At 37.2% G+C, this 27476-nt stretch overlaps 2 protein-coding genes and 1 pseudogene across 2 annotated transcripts; 1 reads left to right on the top strand and 2 right to left on the bottom strand.

Annotated features, from left to right (window-relative positions):
* The first annotated feature begins 482 nt into the window (after positions 1 to 482).
* LOC113337766 lies at positions 483 to 7625 on the top strand (annotated as a pseudogene).
* A 33-nt stretch (positions 7626 to 7658) lies between these two features.
* Positions 7659 to 10800, bottom strand: LOC113337768 (putative esterase YitV). The gene is made up of 13 exons (XM_026583366.1): positions 10389 to 10800; positions 10057 to 10133; positions 9893 to 9967; positions 9682 to 9810; positions 9497 to 9583; positions 9288 to 9341; positions 9001 to 9091; positions 8832 to 8902; positions 8649 to 8718; positions 8481 to 8533; positions 8243 to 8336; positions 8043 to 8140; positions 7659 to 7934 (listed from the first exon to the last, which is right to left on the bottom strand). The coding sequence occupies exons 1-13, from the start codon at positions 10783 to 10785 to the stop codon at positions 7848 to 7850; spliced, it is 1383 nt and encodes a 460-aa protein (XP_026439151.1). The 5' UTR covers positions 10786 to 10800; the 3' UTR covers positions 7659 to 7847.
* A 5696-nt stretch (positions 10801 to 16496) lies between these two features.
* On the bottom strand, positions 16497 to 21394 carry LOC113337767 (beta-glucosidase 22-like). The gene is made up of 13 exons (XM_026583365.1): positions 19874 to 21394; positions 19701 to 19764; positions 19351 to 19409; positions 19113 to 19188; positions 18960 to 19031; positions 18768 to 18855; positions 18418 to 18676; positions 18106 to 18221; positions 17812 to 18032; positions 17653 to 17690; positions 17476 to 17563; positions 17103 to 17202; positions 16497 to 16957 (listed from the first exon to the last, which is right to left on the bottom strand). Exons 1-13 carry the CDS (start codon positions 20027 to 20029, stop codon positions 16756 to 16758), a joined length of 1539 nt encoding a protein of 512 aa, XP_026439150.1. The 5' UTR covers positions 20030 to 21394; the 3' UTR covers positions 16497 to 16755.
* Between the last annotated feature and the right edge of the window lie 6082 nt (positions 21395 to 27476).

Below are 27476 nucleotides of genomic sequence, written 5' to 3'. Positions count from 1 at the left end.
ATTCACCGCTCTTATCGCTATGTTCATATTGTATTATAATTTTTTTGATTTAGAAGAGTTTTAGAAGAAGGAAATGGAAGTGATGTGACTGAAAATGAAATGACTAGAAAAAATTTATAGTGTTGAAATTCGACCGTTGGAAATATAGGCGTTAGAAAGTCACCGTTAGAGACTTTATGTCCAACCCCCGAGTCAGACCACCGAACGCCGCGTCAGAACACCGAACGCCCGAGTTTTATCTTCCAATGCCAGAGTCTTTCTTCATATCGCACGTCTGATGATCCAACACCCTATGCTTTACCATAGTAAAAATCCAATTTAACCATCTACATGGCTCAACGAATGTTTGTGTTTGGCCATTGCCATAGGAACTGCTCTAAGCACAAAGCATTTTCCAAATGAGACTCGCTCGGCCGAAAACGAGTCAGCATTCAACAGATCTCCCAGAAAGATAACAAAGAGGGAACGACACGTGGAAATATGTTCTTCATCGTGATGTTGTGTTCTTTTCTCTCTGTCATTACTCCACCGCTTTAGCTATTTTCTGTAATTTTCATCTTCTTTTCCATTAATGAAACTCATGATTTTTCAATTGATGATCACGATGGACGTTGGTGTCGGAACTTGTACTACTTGTATCATTCTCACACGGTTCCATTCTCTTGATCCACCGAGAATGCAAAAACATCAAACGCTTCGAGAATCTGGATGAGGAAGAACAATCTGAGAGTTAGTATGGAAGTTGGAAATGATGGAGTTGCTGTCATCAGGATTTTAAATCCACCTGTTAATGCATTAGCTCCTCCAAGTACGTAATTAACTAAACCTAAAATAAATCACCTCTAATTGAATTGAGAATTCTTATTTTTTAAATTATTTTTCTGATTTTTTTTGGAGATCTGGTGAAATTTTAGGTTAATTAGTTTTGATTAATTTGGTTTTTACTGTGAATTTTGTGAAATGAGTTTTGATTTCTTGGTTTCTTGATTTGATGAATTAGAGAGACTGATGAGTTGTTGTTGTTTTGAATTTGCAGTTTTAGCAGGATTGAAGGAGAAATATGCAGAAGCTATGAGTAGAAATGATGTTAAAGCTATAGTTCTTACTGGTGAGTGTTTTAGAATTTAGAAATGTTTGATTTTTTTTTTATTTTATGGTTTATTGATTTGAATATGATTTTGGTACAGTTAATAGAATGATGAGGAATAATATGATAGAGTTTTTACTTTTTAGGTTATTCAACAGTTTGGGGATTTTTAGGGGAAAGTTGTATAGAATGTTATTGATTGAATAAGACTATGAGAGTCTCTTCTTGGAGTGATACCAAACTAATGTGAATGATGAATTGTTTTACTTGGTTTCTGATTCTTTTTGTTTTTGCTTTTTAGTTTGTATACATACTTGGCTATTTGATTTTATTATAAATTACTGTGGTCCGTGGATTATACCTTTGGCGTATATATTCATCCATATCTTTTAGTTTGGGTCATGGAGAATGAGGGAAAAGTATCACTCGAAGATATTACATTGTTTTTTCGTAAGATGTCAGCTCACCAATGTATAATCTACTAGATAAAATCATTATTCAATCTGTATAGCATTTGCTTTTAAATGTAACATGTAGTTTATAATCTATTATAAAAGCATTAATCAATCTATATAGGGTCAGGTGAATTTCTTTGTATTATTGATCTCTAATATACTGGCATCTTAATCCTTAAAGGTGAGGGCGGGAGATTTTCTGGTGGTTTCGACATCAGTGTTCTTGAGCTTGTTCATCAGACTGGTAAATGCTCGTAAATAACCTGCTCTACTTAGTATCACAATGTAACCAGATTCAATTCTGAAGCCCAATTAACAATTGCGTGTTAAATTTTTGTTTTGCCTGGTAGGGGATATGTCTAAGCTCCCTGACGTATCTGTTCAACTTGTATGCAGCATAATTGAAGGTTTTATCTAACTCACAATTAGTTATTTGACCAAGAACAAAACCCTCTGTCGATCTTCATAAAAAATCTTCGTGCAATTACATCGTGTTTTTGGTTAAACCAGATGCCAAAAAGCCATCAGTTGTTGCTATTGAAGGACTTGCACTTGGAGGTGGTTTAGAATTGATAATGGTTAGTGATTTCTACTAAGTACGGCTGTACGAATTCATATGCAGTTTGTTCTAACTTCTAACAAATGTAGTGCTGGATTTACTTGTTAACTCCATCCTGCTTGGTTGTAATAGGGATGCCATGCACGTATTGCAACACCAAAAGTTCAGCTTGGCTTTCCAGAGCTTACACTTGGTGTTCTTCCTGGTAATTGATTAACTTTAGATTATGAATATAACGCCAGCAGTTTAGAATTCTAATCAGGCCATTTTCATTTCATTGGCATTATTTTGTACTCACCTAACAAACTGATTGATATTTTTAAGGAACTCAACATCTTCCAAGGCTGGTAGGGACAGCAAAGGCTATTGAAATGATGTTGGTAAGTCTGCATTCTTATGAAATTGCTTAACATATGCTTGTCCTTCCTTGTTTTATAGTCCATTGCTCCATTTCTGAATCACAGCTGGGATAACTTGATCTGTTTATCTTAGTTGGTTCTTTTGTTGATTGCTTAGAAAATATATTTGCTTAAAATGCTGATTAAGTGGTATTAAAATTGCAGACTTCAAAGTTTATTATGTCTGAAGAAGGGAACAAGCTTGATCTTATTGATGCCATTGTATCAAAAGAGGAGTTGCTGACAGTAGCGAGGCGCTGGGCTTTAGACATTGCTGAGAGACGTAAACCTTGGATATCTTCTCTTCAAAGGACTAATAAGCTTGGTTCTTTGGCTGAATCACATAAAGTAATTCAAGCTGCAAGGGAACAGGCTAAGAGGACTGCTCCAACTATGCCTCAGCACCAAGCATGCCTTGATGCTATCGAGGAGGGAATTGTTTTTGGAGGATATTCTGGTGTCTTGAAGGTACTTGTTTTTCTTGGTCTACAACAATTGCAGTAGTGATATACTGTCGTTTTGGTACAGATTGTATAATTTCTCAAATGCTCAGAAAAAAAGATTCTAAATGAATGATAAAATTTACTTTATGGGTATTTGAGTGAGACCTGAAGAAAGAAATTTTATTTGTTCACAAGAACTAAGAATATGGAGATTTGATTTTCCTGAAATGAGCATGAGAAGAAACGTTTTGATCACAGAAAATATTCAATTGTGTACTCAAGGAGAACATATATTAGATGTGTCCTCCTAATAAAATTAAGATGCTCCAGATTAAATCTTTGGGTATTCTTCTTTTTGAAAGGACCTTGGTCATAACATCCCTTACATATTTCACTTCACGACACCCCACCTGATTATTCTAGAGGTGTTACATGCTTGGATCTAGTCTGTATTTTGAATGATGTTCCATTTATTACTGATTATACTGAAAAATGCTGATTGCAGGAAGTGAAACTATTCAATGAATTGGTTTTGTCAGACACTTCAAGAGGCCTCGTCCATTTCTTCTTTGCCCAGCGTGCAATATCGAAGGTATATTTTTTAATGCACATGATGTGTATTAAAAATGCTAGAGGTGTTACATGCTTGGATCTAGTCTGTATTTTGAATGATGTTCCATTTATTACTGATTATACTGAAAAATGCTAATTGCAGGAAGTGAAACTATTCAATGAATTGGTTTTGTCAGACACTTCAAGAGGCCTCGTCCATTTCTTCTTTGCCCAGCGTGCAATATCGAAGGTATATTTTTTAATGCACATGATGTGTAGCTTACCTTGATTAAGTATTAACATGATTTTATTCTGTTTTGTTTTCTCCTAAACTTTATTTAAACTAAAACTCTCTCAAGTTGACAGCATACCTGTCATGTTATTTGGCCATTTCAAAGAGTATTGGGACATTATATGTAGGTGCTCAAGTTTAGGGGTTAGGGCCGTTAGGCACTCAGTTATCCATGTAATTATTGGGCTGCTTTTAGATTTGCCAGTTAATTTTCGTAAATGATTCTCAAGTAACACCTCACATTAACAAAATGTACTTGCACTATATGGTCAGTAGGTTTACGCATTATCCGAAAAGTATTATTTTACAAATTACTTAGCTTTATCCTGATTTTCAGGTTGTTCACAAAGCCCTTAACTACACTTCTCCTCAGGTACCTAATGTTACTGATATTGGACTCAAACCAAGGCCTGTAAAGAAAGTCGCTGTTGAGGTCTGATGGGTTCCGGAATTGCCACAGTTCTTATCTTAAGCAATGTATCTGTTGTCCTCAAGGAAATCAACCATGAGTACCTGCAGAAGGGGATGAAAACAATAGAAGGTTGGTCTCTAGTCTGCAATTCCTTATCACAATCAGTTAACCTTCTCAGATGTGAGCTAGCTGATGCTTGGTAAATTATGAGATCCATAGATGTGGGACAGCTGTGAGAGATCACCTGACTTCCTTTGTTTAGATTTAGTCTGACGAAGTCTAGTTAAAAAGTAGATATAAGAGAATACAGTGGTTAGGAAACACTTTGAACATATAAAATCTGGAGCAGGCATTACAAAGAAAACTTAATTCGCCTTTTTGTTTGAAGAATCCAGTTTTTATGCTGTATTTTGGAATTTGAGTTGGGACTTAGTAACAAATAATAAATTATGATATCATAGTTGCAGGTAAGATGCTAAAATATTATGATTTTCATAAGCTGGTTGACATGGATACAGGGTAATTTCTCTATAGTGAAATAAAAACTTAAGCTGGTACTGCCTCACAGCCCAAAAAGTTCACCCGATTTTATTTTGCAACTGATGTGGTAGCTTAAAAGAAAGCAAGTCGGGTGAAATTTTGGGTTGTTTACTATTAGTTTTTGTGAAATTTTACTGGTATTTTTAGCTAGGTCAAAGAGCGTGATGCTTTGTTGCTTCGTATGCTTGGTAAAAGTGTTATGCTTTGACCATTTTTATTTTGAAACTCATGGTCCAACAATGTGGGGCTGGAAATCTTCGAAGTTTAGTGGCAAAGAGAAAAACGACAGAAGATAAGGTGAAGAAAGGCCTCTCGATTCTTACAGGCGTATTGGACTATGCAGAATTTAAGCATGTGGATATGGTGATAGTGGTACACTTTGATTCCATATTTACACCTTTTGTTACTTTCTTGTTGGTTAGCTGGCTTAGGCCAATAATCATTTTTACACTTTCCTGTCTTCCGTTAGTAAAATGTAATACATCACAGCAAAAACCTGCTCCAATTAGTTATCTTGTTAAGATTTCATATGCTTTCGGACTTCAGCACATGAGTTTTTGCCTCTTCGGGTACTTGTCAGTTCTCTTGTGTTGTGCTTAATAGCTTATTTACTTCATCTTGATGTCCTCATGTTGAGGACACCCTGTGTGCAAATGGGTTGATATGCTGCTAAAGTGGCTTTCTGGTATTCACAGGCTGTTATCGGAAGTATCCCAGTGAAGCAGTCAATATTTCGTGAACTTGAGAAGGTCTGCTCCCACAACTGCATTTTGGCATCAAATACATCTACTATTGATCTGAATGTTATTGGCGAAAAGACTTGTTCTCAAGAACGCATTATAGGGGCACATTTTTTCAGGTCATTATGCTTTCCTTTAGTTTTTCTTGTTATTAATGTAGCATGGCCTTACCGATAATAGAGATTTGAAAGGTGTTGAGAAGTACCCAGCATTGTCTATTTATGAACCATTGACTTATCAGTTAATCTCTTAAAGGGACAACAAACTAAATTTTAATATCACACTTAATCTCTGGAAATACCCTTTATATATTTACGCCTTCAGTTATTATTTGTCCATGTGTTTAGTTCTCATACGACCCTTTTTCAACAGTCCTACCCATGTGATGTCTCTCCTGGAAATTGTGCGCACTGATAAGACCTCCTCCCAAGTAATTCTTGATCTCATGACAGTTGGCAAGACCGTAAAGAAAGTTTGTGTGGTAGTGCGAAACTGCACAGGCTTTGCTGTAAACCGTACCTTCTTTCCTTACACTCAAGGGGCACATATTTTGGCAAACTTGGGTGTGGACGTGTTCAAGATTGACAGATTAATCAGCAGTTTTGGCATGCCGATGGGCCCTTTCCAGTAAACTTCTTGCTCTTTCACTCTTATGTGAATCTTTATTATGATTGGCATCCCCAGTCATTTATTGCTTGCATTATCTCTCTTCTTATAACGAAGTCTCTCTTTCGAAACAGTAAGTATACTTAATTCAGCGTGCTGCATGTATCTGATCAGCTCATTTTTATTTTTCTCTCTTGATGAAGGCTTCAGGATTTAGCTGGATATGGAGTAGCTATGGCAGTTGGCAAAGAGTTTTCCTCTGCCTTCCCAGATAGGACATTCAAGTCTCCACTGGTTGAGCTGCTATTGAAAGATGGACGAAATGGTCTGTATGAAGATCTGAGTTCTTACATTAGCACATTTTAACTCCTCTGAGATATAAACACACCCTTGTTAATTTCCTCTGATGCTATCTTCTGAATTTCAGGTAAAAATAATGGAAAAGGATACTATAAGTATGAAAAGGGATGCAAACCAAAACCCGATCTTACTGTGCTTCCAATTATTAAGGAATCGATTAAGCTTACTAATCTTATGCCTGGTGGAAAGGTTTCACACCTCTCCCTGTAGTTAATGTTAGAAAATTTGATATCTTGACCTTTTACATATATTTTAGTTGCGGTGGATCAATCCATCTTCATTAACGGGCAATCATAATGTCAAAAGAACACACTGACTTTCTAATGGATGTAATGCAGCATTTGTCTCTGAGTGATCAAGAAATAGTGGAGATGATAATGTTCCCAGTGGTGAATGAAGCATGTCGTGTTTTGGATGAAGGAGTTGTTGTCCGAGCATCAGATCTTGATGTGCATCTATCCATGGAATGAGTTTCCCTTCCTACCGGTAACTATCATTGATACTCTCTTAGTTTGATTGGTACCCATGCACATTCGCTTAGAGAACACATGTATTTCAGCATCTCGTTGTTTGAAAATGTGAGGCTGTTCTCATTATGTTGAATTTCTCCTCTGTATTATAGTGGTGGTCTTGTATTTTGGGCTGATACTGTTGGAGCTAAACATATATACTCAAGTCTCAAGAAGTGGTCAGGAATGTATGGTAACTTCTTCAGACCATCAAAATTCTTAGAAGACAGAGCAATTAAGGGAATTCCATTGGTATGTTTTCTTTCTCCTCTCTTTCTTCCCACCTGTTGAAATCACTTAATTTTGCACCACCAAGGATGTTTTCTGGAATCAATTCTGTTCACAATTTTTTTTTGTTTCTCAAGTACATGATTTTGTTTCTTCTTCCTGCAGAGCGCACCACCTTCAACATCTCAAGCTCCAAAATCACGCCTATAAGTGGAACTAATTGGGGGGAAAAGAAAAATGGAAACTAGTAACTTTATTAACTTTGAAGAGAATTCTGAAAGGGCAATCAGAATTCTATTTACAGTGTGAATGTTGTATCTATTGATGAAGTGATGAAATAAAGTGAATGCTGTATCCATTGTCTTGAATAATCTACTTGGGTATCACAATATTGAAATAAAGTGATGAAACAAATGTGAATTTTACAGGTTTAGTTGTGATCTTCTTGGTAGAGTAAGTATTAGGCATGTCCACCCGTTTTTCTGAGGAATGAATTTAATATTTGTATTAATTTAAAATAAAGAATACAAATGCAAGTCCAATGAAAGAAAAAATAACATTACAATGGTAAACACACCACAGTGGAACTACTTTTCTGGTTGGTAAATCCAACAAGTTGTCGAACAATCCAAAATGGAAACACTACTACAGAGCGTCTGAACATTTTTACTTGAGGAATTTGTCGAACCATTCACTGGCTTCTTTCACCATCAGCGAAGTTATCATATGTCCAATTCCAGGTTCTGCTATTGCCTGAGAAATCAATTTAAAAAAAGTGTGAATAGATCAGGGTAAAAAACTATAGGGTTTTTCATTCAGAATTTTTCTATTTGTTGAGGGTTTGGACTTTGGAATGCTTACATTGAAGTTTTGTGGACAACTAGCTTCACTGTACGCCATTGTTGCTTTTGCAAACGGAACTTCCAACCCCGCAATAGGGTTACGAGGATCTTCTGCGCCTGCAAGGTTGAAACAAAGCATGAACCTTCAGAATCCACCTTTTTGTGATAAGCGCCTTTTGCAACATGTTGATACTAATAGTTCTAAAAATAGTTGTATACCATTTAGAATCAGCAAAGGACGTGGTGAAATGGCTGGAACTGAGTAAGGTGCATCAAATTCCGAAGCTAGACCTGGAGCAATCCTGTCCCAAACCTGCAACAAAATTACCAGTAAGTTACATTATCCCCCGAATTAATATTCATGGGAAAAACACAAATCTGATGTTGTAGGCGATTCAAAGAGAATGCGCAGCTCGGATTGCAAATTTAATCCATTAAGTGAGGGGCTTGGGCTGACCTTCTCCACCACCTCTTTATCAATTTCATCCTTTCCTAAATCAGCTCGTGCTTCTGCAAAAAGGAGGTTTATGTCTTAGAAATATGACACCATGTGTGGTCATTGCAAAAAAGCAAGGCCGTCAAAATGATACGTTTTCTATTCTCCTGAACTTGTAATAGTACTTACTTTCAAAAACTGCTTTTATGCTGTTCACTCGAGCCTGCCACTGGTCGTTATCTATGGCCCATCGGAACCCCTGCAAACATTCGTCAAATACATTATATGGAACTACGTTTTCAATTTAACTTTCAGAAACTTCTTTTTTTCTCCAAATGAGTGAAGGCAGAAGCCTAAGAACATATAATGCACCTGAACACCAATTATTGGGACAACCACTGCGTATCGCGTATCCACAAATGCAGCAAAGCAGGCATGCATCCCTACACCACAGAACTACCATATTATTATTTATTGCCGCTTATCTTTTGCCACTGTAACAATTCACATTATATCTTGTACTAAGTATCATTTAACGAACCTCCCAGTGATTCGCCAGTAATCCCAATCCTACTAGGATCAATATCTTCTCTTTGTGAAAGATAATCTGCCAGTTTTATTAAATCCCATACCTGCCATGACAGTTCTGTACTTAGAAATTTGGTATGTAACACAATAATTGAAACCATCAATATGCTGACACAGTTTTACCACGACAACAAAATGAAAATTTCAGAATAGCAGAGAGATGATGTAAGGGTAATTTGATTTGAAGCACCAGCTCTGAGCTCTGGATCAAATGTGAAACTAACTCAAATCCGGAATTACCGTATCAAATATGAAAGGCATTGTATCACCCTTTTCCCATGATTCTACAAGAGCCTGCATTTGAATCACAAAACAAGAAAATACAACTACACTTATTTTTCTGAGAAGAAATTGGATAACATGGGGGAAAAAGTATCGTAATTATGCACAAAAGTCATTTTATATAGAAATGACAAAAGAAGAAGATAGATGGGGGATAGAAACAATACATCTCTATATGTGGTCAAATTTTTAGCTCTTTCGCCATGGTATCGAGAATCAATAGCAACGGCTATATATCCCCTTGAAGCATACGCCTGACAAAGCAAAACATAATGTATTTGAAAAATTCTTCCATAGTAATGAGCAAATGTTAACGAAGCTCCAAGCAATGCAAAAAGTGAGCAATCTTTACTTCTAATAACGGTCGTAACCATTCTTTGCATTTGTTTGTGCTGTGTAAAAATACAATCGCTGGCCTTTTCTGGTGCTCGCTTCCTTTCAAACTCAAAATCAACACCGGTAAACGTCCCTGCTCACCTTCCTACCAAATGAAACAAACAACCCAAATCAAGATAACTTAAGAAAACTAATCTTCTCCCCAGCTAAATCTTGAATAACATTACCTCAGTGATCAAATAAAGGTTCTCTTCTATCAATTGATCCTTCTCGAAATCTTCCCTCGGGCAAGATTCCATTGCCTGGTCACATATAAACCATAAATAACTTGACTTTCAATAAACACACTCAGAACATCATCAAATACACAAAAATCAAGAAACAACCGAACCTCGCTGCGGGTAGGCCGAGGAGTTTCTTGAATCAAACATTCTACCACAGGTTCCGCCGGCTCCACGGAGACGGGAACTAATCGAACAATGTAAAATTTGCAATCATTTAATAAAATAAGTCAACTTCAAAATGAAGAATATCATCACAAAACATCTCAAAATTCTCAACAACAAAAAAAAACCAAAATTTCCTAATTTCCAATCTTTCATGTAAAATCATACAATTAACTAGAGATTCATAATTGCAAAAATTTATCACATAATAATACATGAAATTCAAAGGAAGGCAGTTAATGGGATTTGAAACCATGACCAAAATGAAGTAAATTACCTTGAGTTCTTCTGGATCTAAGGACATTAATGAAATGAGATCTTAGAGTGGATAAGTCAACTTCTGCTGACGATGAATCCATTAATGGAGAAGGATTTGACAAGTCAACTTCTGATGGTGAATCCATTAATGGAGAGTCTGAGTCTTGTTGTTTGAGCTGCTGCTGGACTTTGATGATGACTTGAGGAGCCTGGTGATCCAAGTGGTGGTGGCTGTATTTAGTACTACAACAAGTGGACCGCCTATGACACGTCAGGTCTTGTTTACTACACGTGTAGTGTTGATGTAGAAATCTTGCCTCTGCTAATGGAGGAGGAAGAAGAGTAGGGATGGAAATCAGGATCATCACTCCAGAAATCAGTAGATTTGAACAAATGATTAAAGTAATATTATCCATATATTACCATCATTAATTTTGTTTTTTCTCATTTATTTTCTTATCTGAAACAGATATTAAAACTTGTTCACCCATTTATAACGGCTGAGATATGGGTTTCCATACAACGGCAACTCTAATAGACTGTTACGAACTCTCTCACCGTCTGTACGAAAGCATGAAACATTTATATATCCGGAAAAAATATATTTTTATTTTTACTTTATTTTTATTTGCCTAAAAATATGTAAAAGAAATAAATGAAAATATCTTCTGAAACGGACGTAAAAGATCAAACATAGGTAGAGAAAAGTAGAGTACACCTCGGTGTGAGGTGGGTGAACGTATGATTGGATAGATGGAGGAGTAGATCCATCCAAGCCCATGGTTTTTGACATTTTCTTATTTTCTGTTGGAAATTTGGAATGAATTAGGTAAAGATAATTTAGAAGACTTAATAGCTGCCATTTATTATTGCTGGCTCTTCCCATGTTCAGATTTGTATGATGGTTCCTTCCGGGAGCTTTCGCATTGGATCACACCAAAACACACACACACAAACAAACAAAATAATACAATGTGCAAAACCATGTTGGTATATTTTTAAATGTGAAACCTTGGTCACCTTGACTTGAGCTGTGTCAACGACTCAATAGTCAAGTCTGGTGTGAGGGACCAGGATGTGGGCATGTTTGCATCATATTAACGTGGTATAGGCCAAAGTTGGATTTGTAGCCATCCAGCACAATGCCACTGGTTTTCTTATCTCCACCCTTGAGAAAACTTGAATACCAATGTGCTAAAAGTTTCGAATACCTCTTCAATTCCGGGTCATTGATCATATTAACGTGCTGGATCCGTGCCTGCTCCAAAAAATTGTAATGGCAAGCGAAAGGGAATTCGACTGGATGCACGGGTTACCAGGAAATTCAATTTAGAAGTGGTCAAAAGGAAGTGGATTAGGTAGAGTTATAGTGAAGTAAATTGGTACCTCAAAGCATTAAGCAAACCTCCGATGTAACCCTTCACGGCTTTTCACGTGGTGCCGCTAAAGGCCTTCCACCTGTAAACAAACATGAAACCTATGGGCATCAAGTAACTTCATAAAGTGTAAATTGGCAAGTATAAGTATAAGATATGAGTATAAGTATCCCATTCCCATATGCTCGGAGTTCTTCCATCCTCATTTGCTGCTCCTTCTACCTAAATTGTTTATTTCATGTTTAACCATTTTTGCAGAGTACATGACCAAGATGTAAATGCAGCTTAAGAGCATAAAAACGAAATGCAGGAAGTCAGATAACTAAAGAGAGGGTACATACCTGATAGGATGAGCTTCCAGAACCAAAAACAAAATCAGTTGGGAAATCAGTTCTGCTGAAACCATTATTCCCATTTTGGCAGCTACACAATTCCACGACAAAATGAAGAAGAATAACTAAAAAAAGACCAAAATGGTAAAGAAGTACACTCCACCCACTTCATATCTCTCTATGGGCTGTCTTTTAACTCCTCTAAGCACGTACTTAAAAATTCTTCTTTTCAAGGAATATAAAGATAAATGTTATCCCACACAACTTTGCGGGATAGCTTTCCGCAAAAGCGGCTTCTTTACCATTGGATGATCAAATCAACGGTTTGATTCACATTCAGCAAAGGACCCACCACTTCTTCTAAAGGGTTCAAGACTGTTAGATCAGAGTTTTAGCATGATCTAACGGTAAAGAACCCGCTTGAGAGGGATAGCTTACCGCAAGGTCGTGCGGGATAGCACTGTTCGAATATAAAATAAATGAGTTAAAAAAACATCTAGACGAAAAGTAATGGGGGTACCGAATTCCGCATGATTTATAAAGGGGATACCGGCATTACTAAGTGTTGATACCGTTTCATATAAGATAAAAAGATCCCGCCGATCCTAATCGTTGGATCGATAAAATTGTATTAACACTTAGTAATGATGGTATCCCTTTATAAATTGTGGAATCCCGTATGGGTTAAACTTTTTAGCAGCGTTGAAAAGTGCAACTGCAAACATCTATCTTCACAAGGAGTCGAGGATACAGTTGAAAAGTAATGCCTTTTCTTTCTTTCTTTTTCTCCTATATGTGGGCTCTTTTGCACCACTCATTTTTGCGTTCCGTTCTTTTATCCGTAGATTCCATACTAAAACACAAAGTAGTTGAAAAGTAATGTCATTCGGAAAACAATACTCAGAACAGGGGCAGAGCTAGGAATTGAATGAGTGGGAAAACTAACCAATGTTTAAAAAGAACTAGCAAGACCTGTTTTTACTTTCAAAAATTTGGGAAAATTAAGGGCAATTCCTATGGCAACGGCCAAATTCATTTTTCTGTTGAGCCAGGTGGACGGTCAAATTGGTTTTTCCACTATGGTAAAGCACTGGGTGTTAGATATCTAAGCGCGCGTGTTTGAGATAAACGCTGGAGTTTAAAGAAAAAGCCCGGGCGTTAAACACACAAACTCGGGCGTTGGACATACAAACTCGGGCGTTCGCCCATCAACGTGGGCGTGAGATACAAAATCCCCAACGTTCATATCTCCAACGGCCATAATTCCAACGTTTATATTCCCAAACCTATAAATTGGATTAAACTCACTTCATCTGTCACGCCACTACTATTTTCTTCTTCTAAAACTCTTCTAAATCAAAATTTTTGATACAATATGAGCGGCCTTTAAAGAAAAGCGGTTAATAGTGGAAAGAAGAAAAGAGATCGAAGAAATGAACGGGCACCGTGGCCTGCCACGGGTGTAGATTTTTCTCAAAATCGGGAAGAAGAGTTTGTTGTGTCGAGTGTTGTTGTTGGTCCATCAGTAGTCCAAGGCCATGTCTCGGGGCATCAAGATTGGCATGATGATTATTTTTATATGAGAGGTGGATTTTCAGAATTAAAGGCTATTTATGAAGTTTTATCCCCTCAAGTCCGAGGAAGGGTTGACAGATATCCCTGGCGTCCGCTTTATAATGTGAAGCCTAGAAGACACAACAACAAAATTCCGACAACAGTGGTAGAAAGGTGGTGGGTGACGATGCACAGATTCCATTTCATTAATTTTGAAATTGGTAAGCTTGTTTAACTTAACTTAAATTATATTTTTTAAATAATTATTAAATAATCAAAAGAATTAATTATAGTTGATATTATACTTGTAATAGGAATTACTCCCCTTGATTTGTATTTCATTTGTGGGATCCTAAGTGGAATAGGAGAGTCGCCACCATTCAAAAGAAACGAATGGATATCAAATAGTAAATGGGAGACGCTTTTTACCTCGCTTATGGATTCAGAAATACCTGAAGATTATAAACAATTGAAAGGAGGTGGGATTAAATGTTCAGCGTTGAAGTTTTTCCTTACCAACCCAGAAACCCAGAGCATGTAGATGACTATCCTAAACTCGAAAGGGTGTTTATCTTATGGGTATTGGGTCAGACATTATTTCCAAACTCAACTTTTGTTGCTCGTGTTGGTTGGCTTCAAGCAGATTAAAGCACCAGATTATGACTGGGGATCTGCAATTTTAGCAGAATTGTACTTTGGGCTGGATCATGCGTCTACGGGCGAAGATAACTTCACTGGTTTCTGGGGCATCATAGAGGTAAATATCAAAATTATTATTTTAAAATTTAAATAATTTTTATGAGCAAATGTGGATTAAGTCAAAATACTAAAATTATGGAGTAATTTGCAGTATTGGTGGTATACCTAATTCCGTGTTAGTAAACCAATCTTTAAAGACAATACCCTAAAATTTCCAATGTTGAATATGTACATCTCGACCAACTTAGCGAAGGGCACTGGCAGCGACATCTCGGGATCCAGTTTCGTTCAGAGGTTTCATCAGATGACTCGGAGCCACAACAACGTCGTTGTTCACTCGTACATTGATTTTCCTCAGTATGATGATGATGTTGGACAAAGTATTATTGATTATTCTCTGTGTAGAGTTGTTTTTTACACTCCACCATTGGATAGAGGGGTTTGGTACCTAAGAGAAAGACTGCAGTACCAAATGCAAGGTATATATGCAATTGCAATTAACCCGCCACAACAGATGCAAACCTCTGGATCATATTTTGAGCGGATAAGAAGAACCAATTAGGCGAGGTGTGAACTAAATACAAAGGTGAATATTAGTGAAGCGGAGTCTGTCAAATGGTACGGGTCGATTTCGCATCTTGTAATTGGGACACAGAACACCCACATCTATGGGTATGATTTCCCAGCGTTATCACGCCTGTCCCACGATGCAAATATCGTTCCTAGACAGCCACCTCCAAAAGATCCATGCTTTATGACTTACCCCATCGTGGGTGCAAGTTCTTCATCATCTTCGTCAAATTTTCCCGAAATTCATTGGGAGATGCCAAGTATTACTTCACAAGGTGAGCCAACCACGATCCCCATTGTTTCCCAAGGTATAGAACGTGATTATCCTTACAACAATGAGAACAATTTGCATTGGTGGCTACACACTTGGATGTGTGTTGGAAATGGCACGAGAACACAATGTTTGGATTGAGTCCAAATGTAAATGATGGGCATGATAGTGATGAAACAGTGGTGGGAGAAACACAAGTACGACAGAGTTCTTCTTCACCACACATACGGCACAATACTTCTTCTTCACCACAAACTGTGCCTGTATCTCAACCTCAAGTATTTCGGATGGATCCTAGGCGCATTTCATCATCATTCTCGCCCTACAACCCAAATGATTGTTATACACCACCACCACCACAACCACAAACATCTTATATGCTTGGAGGACCGAGTGCATCGAGTGCTTTCCAACAATCACCTAGTGCTTTCCTATCACCTAATGTTGGTCAACATCTTATGGAAATTTACTTCATATGTTGGCAATTGGGGATGTCCAGGTCTATCCCAGGTCTTGGAGAATCCAATACTCCAGAAGATAACAATAAGAGATCTAGCGATGAGCGACGTTAGAGAGATTGTTTGTAATTTTGAATTCTGCTACATATGTAATTTTTGTTTTAAAAGTACGACGGTCTGAATTAAATGAAATTACATATGTTTAAAATTAAGTGTTTTACATTAGCTTCACTGAATTACGGCGGACTACATTAGCTTTAAAATTAAGCGTTTTACATTAGCTTAACTGAATTACGACGGACTACATTAGCTTCAAAGAAGGGGTTGAAACTGTTCAACACCTTAAGGATTTCGAAACATTTTTCAAAAGGAAAAGCCACATTTTTCCATTTTCGCCATTCAACCAAAGATCTTGTTACCATCTCACCATCAGTTTCACCTCTGAGTCTATATTGATTGGCTTGTATGGTTAAAGCTACAAACTCACTTACTTCTTTCTTATTTCAATATTATGATTCAGCCGTTGGCGCTTCTATGAAAAACGCGGCGCCAGAAGGACAAGCTCTGGCGCTTTAATCAAGAGCCCGCGCTGGAAAGACAAGCGCCAACATTTTTAGCTTAACCGCCAGCACTGGAGCGAAGCTCGCCCGGCCTTTCATCAAGCGCGCGCTAATCCTCCAACTCAATGAACAAACCAACAAATTTGTTGGTTTGAACATCCATTTTTCATGTTTGTTGAGTACATAGTGGGAGCAAAATGAACAAACTCAAAGTTTGTTCATTCCATAGGAAATGCTCCAACCATCATCTTTTTACATCATTGCTAGCTAGTATTTGTAGGCCAAAGTTTGTTTGAGCCCATCATGATCCTGTCACTCGACTCATTTATTAGTATGCGAAAACAATACAGCAAAAAGGACTCTTAATATCCTTATTAACCAAACTTCTTTTATCCTCCCATCTTGGAAGATAAATGTCTACATGAATGAGGTCCATGCAAATGGTATGAAATTGCATGTAACAATGAGGGAAGTGTTGAGCACTGAATGTACTTGGTTTATGTTTACAAGCTTCTTATAATACACACATAACTTTCTATTGTGAAAAATGAGAAATTTTATCATTTTCAAGAAAAATGTCTGTTTTTATCATCTTCTCCCTTGAGAAAATTTGAATACCAATGTGCTGAAAGTTTTGGATATCTCTTTAAATCTGGGTCATTGACCAAATCTACGTAGTAAAGGCCAAAGTTCGAAGTGTAGCCATCTAACAACTCGAACGAGTCTATAAAACACCATGTGAAGTAACCTTTCGTGTTAGATCCATTCCTGGTCCAAAAAAATTATAATGGTAAGTGAAAGGGGATTCGATCTGAAGCACAGTTTCCTTTTTAAGCAGGAAATTCAGTTTAGATAGTGTTTCGAATTATTGAAATGAATTAGCTAAAGCACAGCTAGTGAAGTAGGTTGGTACCTCAAAGCATCAAGAACACCTCCAATGTAACCCTTCAAGTAATTCACCCTCGATGTATCGTTCATCGACTTTTCACGTGGTGCTGCCAAGAGCCTTTGACCTGTAACACAATATATATGCATTACGTAATTCTGTTGTTATGCATTTTCCTTTGTCAAATAACACACCAAAAATTGGATACATGCATGGGTGTGGTAAGTTGTAACTATATAACCTGTCAAACTCATTGGATAAGAAATAGGACAGCAATGAAGGTTATCAACCGGACGCATAATTATAATAAATTGGTCGCAAATGTAATCCTGGAGCTGTGAAGTTAATAGATGCTATGAAAATAGAGAAATCAGAAGATGGGATTTACGGAAGTTTATACCATTTTCATGGATATATATGGGAGGGTTTCCGTAATCTTGCTTAAAATACTCCAAAACTCCTTGCAACCCCGATGGCATGACAGGGAACTGAATTCAGACAATAATCACAAAAACTAAATCAGTGGAGATGACGTACAAAATCTCGTATAAGGTCAATCGTTGTACTGTTTTCTTACTTCATCAGGCAATACTTTTCCTTTACCAGACCAATTAGCTGCATTAAAATGTTTAGAGGATAAAACATTCAATTAGTCTCTCCAAACTATAATAACTTGAGAAAGAATAGCTCCAAATTTAGAAGAGGTTTATTTTGTGTCAGCAATGTGTCAACTTACATATGAACTGGGCAGCCATATCCATAGATATATCTCTTTGTTGGATCTTTAGGCTTTCCGGATTATCCTTTACGTTAAACGAAGCATAGTGGTTCAATCCAAAGAAATCACATGAACCCTTAACTAATTTTGCTTCATATGGGGTGAAAGAAGGAAGCCTTGAGCCAGCATTTCTCTTCATTGTTTCGGGATAATCACCGAAAACCAAAGGAGCAGCAAACCTGAAAGTAGACTTAGCTTTAAAAATCGTAGTTCCAAAACGCGCCTCATGTTTGTGTTTGTTGCCAAACTTACCAACCCGTATAAAAATCGCTGGCCCTTTGAGTTGCTGCAACATCTTCAACAGAGTTTGTTAGAGGTCTAAACCCATAAGCGAAGAGGTTGATTCCTATGAGCCCATGTTGTTTAGCCTGCACCAGCATTATACCAAAATTATGACAAACCACCCAAAATAAATAAAAAATGTTTGAGTATGGATTCCTTTTAAAGTATCTAAATGTGTTGGTGTTTTATAGAACCGATGTAAAGATGTATTGATAAATGCACATAGACTAGTGCATTTTGAAAATTGTATTGTTTGTGGAGATATTGAAAGGTAAGAAGTACCTGGTACTTGTTTTTGTACAATCTTGCTACAAAAGCATGAGCTAGCATAATATTATGAGCAACAAGGTAAGGCTCTGTTGTGGAATTTCCATCTGTACAGTTGAAGAACCCAAATGGTGAGGAACACCTTTGAGGCGGCAGAAATCCCAAGTCATAGGCCCCTAAAACAAACACATTAGGCTCATTTATTGTTGTCCAAGTCGAAACTCGATCACCAAATTCTTTAAAACAGATTTCAGCATATGCTGTGAAGTCTTTCCTGCATTGTCACACACCATAACAAACATTTATCACTGGAGAGCTTAATAGAGGGAAGTTGCAAGTTACATGAATATGAGGCAGAAAACTACACTATCTTGCGGCTTAACCATCCTCCGTATTCGTCCTCGAGTGGCTGAGGAAGATCGTAATGAAAAAGTGTAACGTGCGCTTGAATTCCTAATCAAATATGAAATCACGGATATGAGTAGATTTATTGTAAAATGATTCATGAATTAAGCTAATCTAATCCGGACATTTTATAAAACAGCTGGATCATATACCATGGCTGATAAGCTCATTGATGAGGTTGTTATAGTACTGTAGACCATTTGGATTAACAGGTCCTCTTCCATCTGCATATGCCCACATTATTAGGACACTATATAGTTTCAGTTCAACTAAATGATTGAGTTAACTAGTGGGATCATTTATACTTGGTATAAGCCTTGGCCATGAGATAGAAAATCTATAGGCTTCTAAGCCTGTGTCCACCATGAGTTGAACATCTTCCTGCAAGAATAGTTAAAAACAAGAAGAGTTACAACAGTACAGCTAAATGCATTCTTCTTGAAAAACAGTTGGCCACTGCAAGAAGTCGATGAGATAAAATTAAGTCATTGTAACTAAGAATCTTGGCACTTTAATCTTAGAAAGGGGGGAAATATTACAGACCTTATATCTGTGGTATTGGTCAGTGGTTATGTCACCAGTGCTTTTGTCTGCCATTTTTCCTGAAATTAAAATTGTTCACCGGTTACAGCAGCCTCTGACATGCACAAGTATCAAGAAACTACGGAACACATGATCTCAATATATGTTTAGGGTGTGAAAGTCCTATGTTGTGTGAGGCGCTAGGCGCCCAAAATAAAATAAAAATAACTTAGATACTTGTGAAATTGTTAAGTGTGAATTGGGATGTGTTGGATTAAAAACTCAGTTCCTGAATTGAATTACACACATAAGCAAAGCCCCCTCCTCCTTTTTTCGACATAGATTTAATTCTAAGAGAAATAGAGACTAACCAGCATGAGTAAAAGTATCCCAAACGCTTGGAGTTCTTCCATCCTCATTAGCAGCTCCTTCAACCTAAATTTTATATATGTTTCAAACAACATTTCCTAAGTAGAATGTTAAGATGTAAATTCTTCACAGTCAAAATGCATGAAATCAGATATATGGTTAAAAGAGAGGGTACCTGATAAGCTGAGCTTCCAGAACCAAAAATAAAGTCAGTTGGGAAATCATTTCTGCTGAAACCATTATTCCCCTTTTGGCAGCTGCAAAATCCCACAAAACTTGCAAATACATGAAGATGCAGAATAACTAGAGAAGTACACAACACCCATTTCATATTTCTTTCTTTCTCTTCCAGTACTGTCCTTCATCATCACCTTCTCTCATAAATTCTGATATAGTCCCTTATCTTCTTCATATGTCCACTTTTAGAATCTCTGGCTGGAAATTAGACAACCATTGACTCTCTCCTCAGTACTTAAAAGATACTTCTTTTCAAGGAATCAAACAAATGACCGATTATTTAGTTTTTGGGGGTATTTTGCTTTTCCTCCTTCTATTGCTAATTAGTGTTTCCTTCCCAAATAGATTGAAATTAGTGTTTCCTCCTCTTTAGATATTTCGTCCATGTCAGTGTTAGTTGAGTCAGCACACGTGCACGCGTGGAGCTAATATTCCAAATTGACTAAACTACCCTTTCACTAAAAACAAAATTAAGGCACGTGTTTTGTCAAACTTTTGAACCATCTTTCAAATTGACTAAACTACTCTCCATCAGGTATGCTTCATTTTCTTCTTAGGTATAATTCACATAAAAATTTCACCTCTTCAGGCAGCAACTAGTCACCAAATTTTAAATCTAATCCTCTTCTTCTAAAGAAAAATACAGGTCCATGGCTCACATCAATCATGATCCATCACCTCTCTCTGGCTCCCTTCATTCCACAGATCCAACACCATCAACTGATGAAAACAAAATTTTATGCAATATCTCAATTTTATTGAACAAATCTAGATTACCTGATTCATTCACAATCAATATGTAATATCCAATCAAACATCATCCATGAATAAATCATAAGAACAAAGCTTCCAAATTATTTCCCCCTGAATTTATCTACCTTCATCCAATTCAACAACGTCAGTTCTTCAAGATGGATTAAATAAGTGCTGCCAGTAATGGGTTTTCTCCCTGGGTGTTGATTCATGGTATGGGTTAGTGATATTTGGAGATGGAAGGACGATTAAATCAAGCTTCGGTTGTAACGACAATGGAAAAGGGGTTCGATTTGAAGAGTATGGATTGGATTTGGGCCAAGAAATCAGCGAGAAGAGCAAGGATAAGATGGATTGCGTATGGCTGGTTTGAATTGTGCTGTTGAATTCAAGTTTGTGGGACGTTAATAAAGATGGAAGCAAGCTTTGCTTCAAACTGTTGGTGCTATGTTCTGAGATTGGGTTTTACAGTTTTACTGAAAGTTCCCAATGAAGAGTGGTGAACTTGTGTCGAGAATTCAAGTCTCTATTGAGAAATAAAGCAGCAAAGAGAAGACAAGGTTTGCAGGCTAGATGAACATTTCAATTTAGGGATTTTGATGGCTGAAATTGGTTGATGGTGGAATATGCTTAATGGATGGATTTGTGTGGGGTTTTGATTCAGAAAAGTGGGTTAGTGTCTTTCTGATTTTTCTTATCTTTTTGATTGAAATTTTTCTGATTTGATCTTAGGGGCACTTTTAATGGCGGATTTATATCTGTTGTTCGAGAAGAAGAAGAGAGTTGCACAGAGAGAGAGAGAGAGAGAGAGGGGAATTTAGGTTAATTTTGGCCGCTCTTTCATGCCCATTTTTCATTTTCATCCACCACCGTTAGATTAAAGTAGTAAAGCAGGGAATTTCGGGTATGTCAATTTACACGTGTATATTTTTCCACGTGTATATTTTTTGCTGACTCATCTAACTGTAATATGGACGGAATATCTAACGAGGAGAGGAAACACTAATTTCAATCTCGCTAATTAGCAATCTCGTGAAGGAGGGAAACGTAAAATAGCCCTTAACTTTTTTGAAGAATCAAATGACTAGATATGAAACGTCTAGAAGTAAGAACTAGGGCTGTCAACGGGTCCGGGTCCCCCCGGGTAGTACATGGTCCAGAATCGGACCCGGCATATCAGTGTCGGTTCCGGATCTTAACGGTTCCGGGGCCGGTTCCCTATTCTACTGGCCCAGAACCGGATCCAGTAAAAGACACGGGTAATCACCGGGTCCGGGTACTCATTGGGTACTAAAAACTTATTCATGATTTTACATTAGTTCCCAATCCTGTGACTGGAGTCCTTAAAAAGAAGATTATTGGCTTCAACAGATATAAAAAATCTGCCATAATATAAAAAATACAAAAGTTGGCAGACTTGTTTTTAGACCTATCATTCTATAAAGTGTAGAAGCCCCAGAATATAAATGTCTGATTCCTTTACAAGTATATATACAAAAAAGAAGGACGTAGTCAGCACTTTGCATATTCTTTGGCTGTATCAAAAAGAAGTTTCCATCAGTTCAATAGAGATCATTTCACCATCATATTCCTAATTATTCCTGCAAGACAACCAAAAACAGTTATTCACAGAAGGATGGTTCATGACTTCATTCCCAGTTATTAGTATGCAGAATGGTTGAGAAAAATGAAACCAACGGAAACAGAACAGGGAGAAAACAAAAGCATATAGCTAAATAGTAAAGAGTGACCAGATAAACAAAAGCATATATCTACTTAAACATATAGACAAAATAAACAATCCTGCGGATGGCAAGCTATAGTGATGTAACCAGAGATGCTGTGATGTATCAATAGTGGTGGTGTTCTTTGGTGGTGCAATGCACATGAACAATTGATGGGATACTACATATAAAACAAAATAGATACGGAGGAAGAAAACAATTGATGTGCTCATCGTCTGACTGAAGCTCATCCACTGCCTCCAAAAGTGTCTGAAGTGAAGTATCACCTAACCCAAGTCCCTCATCTAACACAATAAAACAGTTAATCGACGTGCAAGAACCACAGTACTAAATGAATCAGTAAACAAAATCAGTAAACAAAATCAGTAAACAAAAATTGATATAATAGAAGACGTGAATTGGATATGTTACTTACTCTTTAGCGCACTTCTTATCCAATCTTGTGTGCATATCAAATCTTTAATTGTTTCTGGAAGCATTGAAGAACGGAATTTATCTGCAACTCTACCACTGGTGCTGAAAACAGATTCAGAAGCCACCGATGATGCATGAATTGCTAATATATCACGAGCTATCAATACTACAATTGGATATACCGGACCATGAAATTTCCACCATCCCAAAACATCAAAACTGGAATCATTCAAATTAACAGTACCACTAGGGAGAATATCAGCTGATAGGTATTGCTCTAGATCCGTGCGAACAACATCCTGTTGTGAATTTTCTTCAAGAAATGGCAGGGAGAATATCACTAGGGGGAATATCTACTGATTTTACAAATTTAGTGTTCATTGTAGGCTTTGAAACGACAGCTTTAGGAGGAGGCATAGCTGGAGGTTTCAATCTTACAGGAATACAATGACCGCCAACTCTTCTGTTTTTTCATGTTGCCCCTGCAAGAAAAACCAACAAACATGCGTATCAATGTATGTATTATAAAGCATAAACGATAATAAACTTAACAAGCATATAAAGACTAAAGTAATCCGCCAACTGAAATCAGAGACACCTAGTCAAACAGTACCACCAAACCTTCCATTTCGCTGTACAACTATTGCAATAGTGTAACAACTGCATTCGACAAAACACATAAGTCCAACTGTAACAACACAAATGACTTGACATTAACACACAGACAGCATGTAAAATCAAAAGCTCAAAACTCTTACACAACTACCACCAAAAGAGCACTCAGCATAATGTGATCTTGTACCTTATCAGATTGTGAAATAACTACTTAAAGACTATCGCATGCCAAACAAAATATGACTCAAACATTATATGATGACACTCAGGGTGCATAAAACATTCATCTTCGATACGAATTAAACAACCAACAGCTCCATAGAAAGATAACAATCTCCTCTGCAATTTTCGTTACAACATCATGAACTAAATCGATCTCTATCATACCTATAAAATTTATGGTATCATGAATATCACAAGATATCTAATTTCATACCCTAGCAAGTTCTACTCCTCATGAACCAGTAGTCAGAGATTGAGAAACAAGAAAAAAAAAACAACAACAGCAAAAAAAAATGGTTTCAAAAGAAAACCCTAAGATTCTGGGTGATCAACAAATTCATAGACATCACGAATATCCTCTATATTTCAAGTTCTGATCCTACCATGTTTCAGTAACTAAGAAAGATTGAAATCAATTTCGAATGAATCCTTAGATTTCTAGTTCAGGGATTGAGAAGGTCAAGATAGAATCGGTAATAGTATATTCAATCAACAAATCAGTATAAAGAGTTCAACCAGTTGAAACAAGAATAATTTAAGTTGATTCATATCTTCAATTCCTTGATCAAGAACAAAGAAAGAGTCAAACAAGAATCGATTTTGTACTCAGTAGAAAGAGATGCGGCTGTAGGAAAAAGAGTAGAAAACCAGAACTAGATTTGCTTTCTACGAAAATGTAAAGTGTTTATATATGACCTAATTTTCCATATAAAATTTACTACATTACCCCTTTCCACAAATACCTGGTTACCCGCGGATACCCGCCGGATAGGACCCGTTTAGAACCGTTTATTAACGGGTCCAATCGGGTAATTACCCGCCGGGTCCTAATTGGTTAATGAGTCCAATTTTAGGACCCAAAACCGGACCCTATTCTCTCGGATCCGGTTCCGGATCCGGGTAATGGGTACCCATTGACATCCCTAGTAAGAACCTAGGTTTTTGGCTCTTGGTTGGCGGTGTGGGTGTGGGGTTTAATTTGTCCATGTAAAAGGATAGTTACTTGAAATACCCTCGTATTCAAAAAAACAAAATAAAAGCGTGATTCACAAAATTGTTTTTGATTATATTACTTGATGAGATCTATCAACGGAATGTAAGAAATAGAACTTGAAATGTTAATGTCTTTCGGGAAAACAATATTTGGGGTGCAACGCCATAATCAAGTCAAATTATGTTTGGTTTCATAAATTTCGATAATCTTTTCAGTTTTTACTCTTTGTCTTTTTTCAATAAATTCCAATACATCGTATTATGCCAAAGGGTATTTTGTAATTTGAATTTCTTCTACTTAGCAGAGGTTGTTTGCTTTGTTGATGTACCAACTTTGCAGGTGTCAACTTTGTAACGATTTTACCAACAGTGTCCTGACGTAACAAAAAGAACACTAATTTTGGGCATGCCTAAAACTTTCAAGGCATACAAAGGACTAGTCCTAACTTGGGTGACCTTATAAGGGGTACCCTATGGGTGGTTTAATTACCTATATGCTCTTAAATTCTATATATTACTAATCTATCTCTAACCTTAATACAAAAATCTATAATCATAAACCTAAAAACAGTTTTAACCCCTTCTTCTTCCTCCTCATCCTCCACAGCCGAACACAACTTCTCCTTTTTTTTTTTCATCGTATCATCGCCGAAATTTAATCGTCGATTCGTGAAAATTTAGTCGACGATTAAACTCATCTATATAATGGTTCGCCGTAAGCCAGTATCTCGTTCTAATCGAGCGATTGAACAACCCATTGAAGAAGAAGAAGATTTAGAGAGTGAAGAAGAAACTCAAAATCAACCACAAAATCAACCGGAAGAAGAGATTGAAGAAGAACCAACTCCACAAATGAAATAAGAAGGTTAGTTTTACAAACACATCTCGTATTTGATGTTTTTGATTGGTTTGATTGATTTAATTCGTCAAAATCATGTTTCTGCGGCGGTTACAGGGTATGGTTCGGCGCAAAACAAATCTTAGATGTGCGCCGAGCTGTTCTTGAAACTGAACCCTGAAAGTGCATATGAACGGCTCGGCGTATATCTGAAATCTGTTTTGAGCCTAACTTAGTGACACAGAGACTTATATTTAGGATCGGCTTATTCGATGGTGTTAGTTTTGTGCCGAATATGTTTTGTGAATTTCAGAAATTTTGCATGTGCGTAGGATCGGCTTGTATGGTAGTATTAGTTTTGTGCCGAATAATTGTTGTTTGAATTTCAGAATTTTTGCATGTGCTTAGGATCGGCTTGTATGGTTGTATTAGTTTTGCGCCGAATAAAGGTTTCGATTCATAAGTCTAGATTCGGCTTATTCGATAGTATTAGGGTTGCGCCGAATATCATTGTTAAAATTTCATAAATTTTACAAGTGTATAGGATCGGCTTATTTATATGATATCATGTTGCGCCGAATACATGTTTGAGTTCATAATCATAGATTCGGCTTATTCGACGGTATCGGTTGTGAGCCGAATATATGGGATCGGCTTATAATTGTTTTGTGGTATGAGCCGATCCACTCTCTGTGTAAGCTAACAAAAATTTCAAGACATGATTCGGCTCATATGTGTTATTTTGGGTAAGCCGAGACTTCTTATTTTCTTACAAGTTTTTGGCTTTCCAAATCTCTTTGTTGTTCGAATTAGTCTTATAACTTTCATACTTGTGTCAGGACCAATGCAGCTACAAAGAGGAAGAAGATGGAGGTAACACCTTCTACTTCTAAAACTCCCGATCCTAGAGGAGGAGGTAAGAAAAAATTGGGAGCGGGAGGTAGAGGAGGAACTTTAAAATAAGTAAGAATTGAAAGACAAGTAAGAATTGAAAGACAAGAAGAAGGAATAGCTAAAAATGAAGAATTTTATGATAATCAAGAAGTTCATCAAGAAACACAACCCCAAGGAAAACCCAAGAAAGACAAGAAAGGTAAGAAGGTGGCAGAACCCGAGAAAGAGAAGAACGATGATGATCGACGGATCACTGGTTTACACATTCCTGATGAAGATGACGTAATTGCACCTCGATCAGATGGTTTGCCTCATGGTCTTCCGGAAGATGGAGGAAATGTGTTGATTGGTTATGCCGATTCTTGGGCGAAGAGAATTTATGAGACTCCTGATCACAACCGTGCAGTCCGAGTATTGAGACACCAGAGGGCAGCGGAATGGAGTCTTGATGAAGAGGTTCCTGAGGTGATTGCTTACGTAAAAGCCAGTGCTTTATGGCCTGCTATCAATTATGGACATAAGGAATATGATAGTGTGTCGGTCTCTGCATTTACCGAGCGCTTTTGTCCAGAAACTTACACATTTCAATTACCTTTTGGAGAGATGTCAATCACTCCTGATGAGGCTAGTAAGATTACAGGCCTTAAAGCAAGGGGTGTAAGTGTGGATGCTGGTTTTTATGACATGAGTTGGGATGAGATATACAATTTGTACCTGGAATGCCTTGGTTGGGGTTCAATGAAAACTGAGTTGGAGTTTTGTCGATCAGTTAAAGATGTCGATACCGTTTGCATACCAGGTGGCAGAAATAAGAAGAATAAGAAGATCAAGTTGACTAACTTGAAAAGGGAGTTTGAGAACACAAAGGAAAGAGTCACACAAGGTTTGTTGATAATGGATCCCGTCAAAGTGAAGCAAACCGGAACTGCCTACTTGCTTTATACTCTTGGTAGAGACATCTTTCCCGACACTACCGGAAACAAGGTAAATGCTAATTATCTCCAATTGGTAAAGAATCTTGAAACTTGTAACAAGTTTGCTTGGGGAACGGCTACGCTCGCTTACCT

Source organism: Papaver somniferum, unplaced genomic scaffold (genome assembly GCF_003573695.1).
Source record: "Papaver somniferum cultivar HN1 unplaced genomic scaffold, ASM357369v1 unplaced-scaffold_18, whole genome shotgun sequence".
Taxonomy (NCBI): domain Eukaryota; kingdom Viridiplantae; phylum Streptophyta; class Magnoliopsida; order Ranunculales; family Papaveraceae; genus Papaver; species Papaver somniferum.
Note: the sequence above shows the minus strand (reverse complement) of the source record. Positions and strands in the feature narration are given on the sequence as shown.

What these genes read in the sequence shown, in the direction of transcription:
- LOC113337768 (XM_026583366.1), bottom strand. Translation starts at nt 10,785, where the DNA reads ATGGATAATATTACTTTAATCATTTGTTCAAATCTACTGATTTCTGGA. An exon ending in TAGATCCAGAAGAACTCAAG is followed by an intron (nt 10,134 to 10,388) that starts GTAATTTACTTC and finishes TTGTTCGATTAG; the next exon opens with TTCCCGTCTCCGTGGAGCCG. An exon ending in GTTGTCCACAAAACTTCAAT is followed by an intron (nt 7,935 to 8,042) that starts GTAAGCATTCCA and finishes TTGATTTCTCAG; the next exon opens with GCAATAGCAGAACCTGGAAT.
- LOC113337767 (XM_026583365.1), bottom strand. Translation starts at nt 20,029, where the DNA reads ATGAAATGGGTGTTGTGTACTTCTCTAGTTATTCTGCATCTTCATGTA. An exon ending in CTGGAAGCTCAGCTTATCAG is followed by an intron (nt 19,765 to 19,873) that starts GTACCCTCTCTT and finishes TATAAAATTTAG; the next exon opens with GTTGAAGGAGCTGCTAATGA. An exon ending in GGATACTTTTACTCATGCTG is followed by an intron (nt 19,410 to 19,700) that starts GTTAGTCTCTAT and finishes TTTTAATTTCAG; the next exon opens with GAAAAATGGCAGACAAAAGC.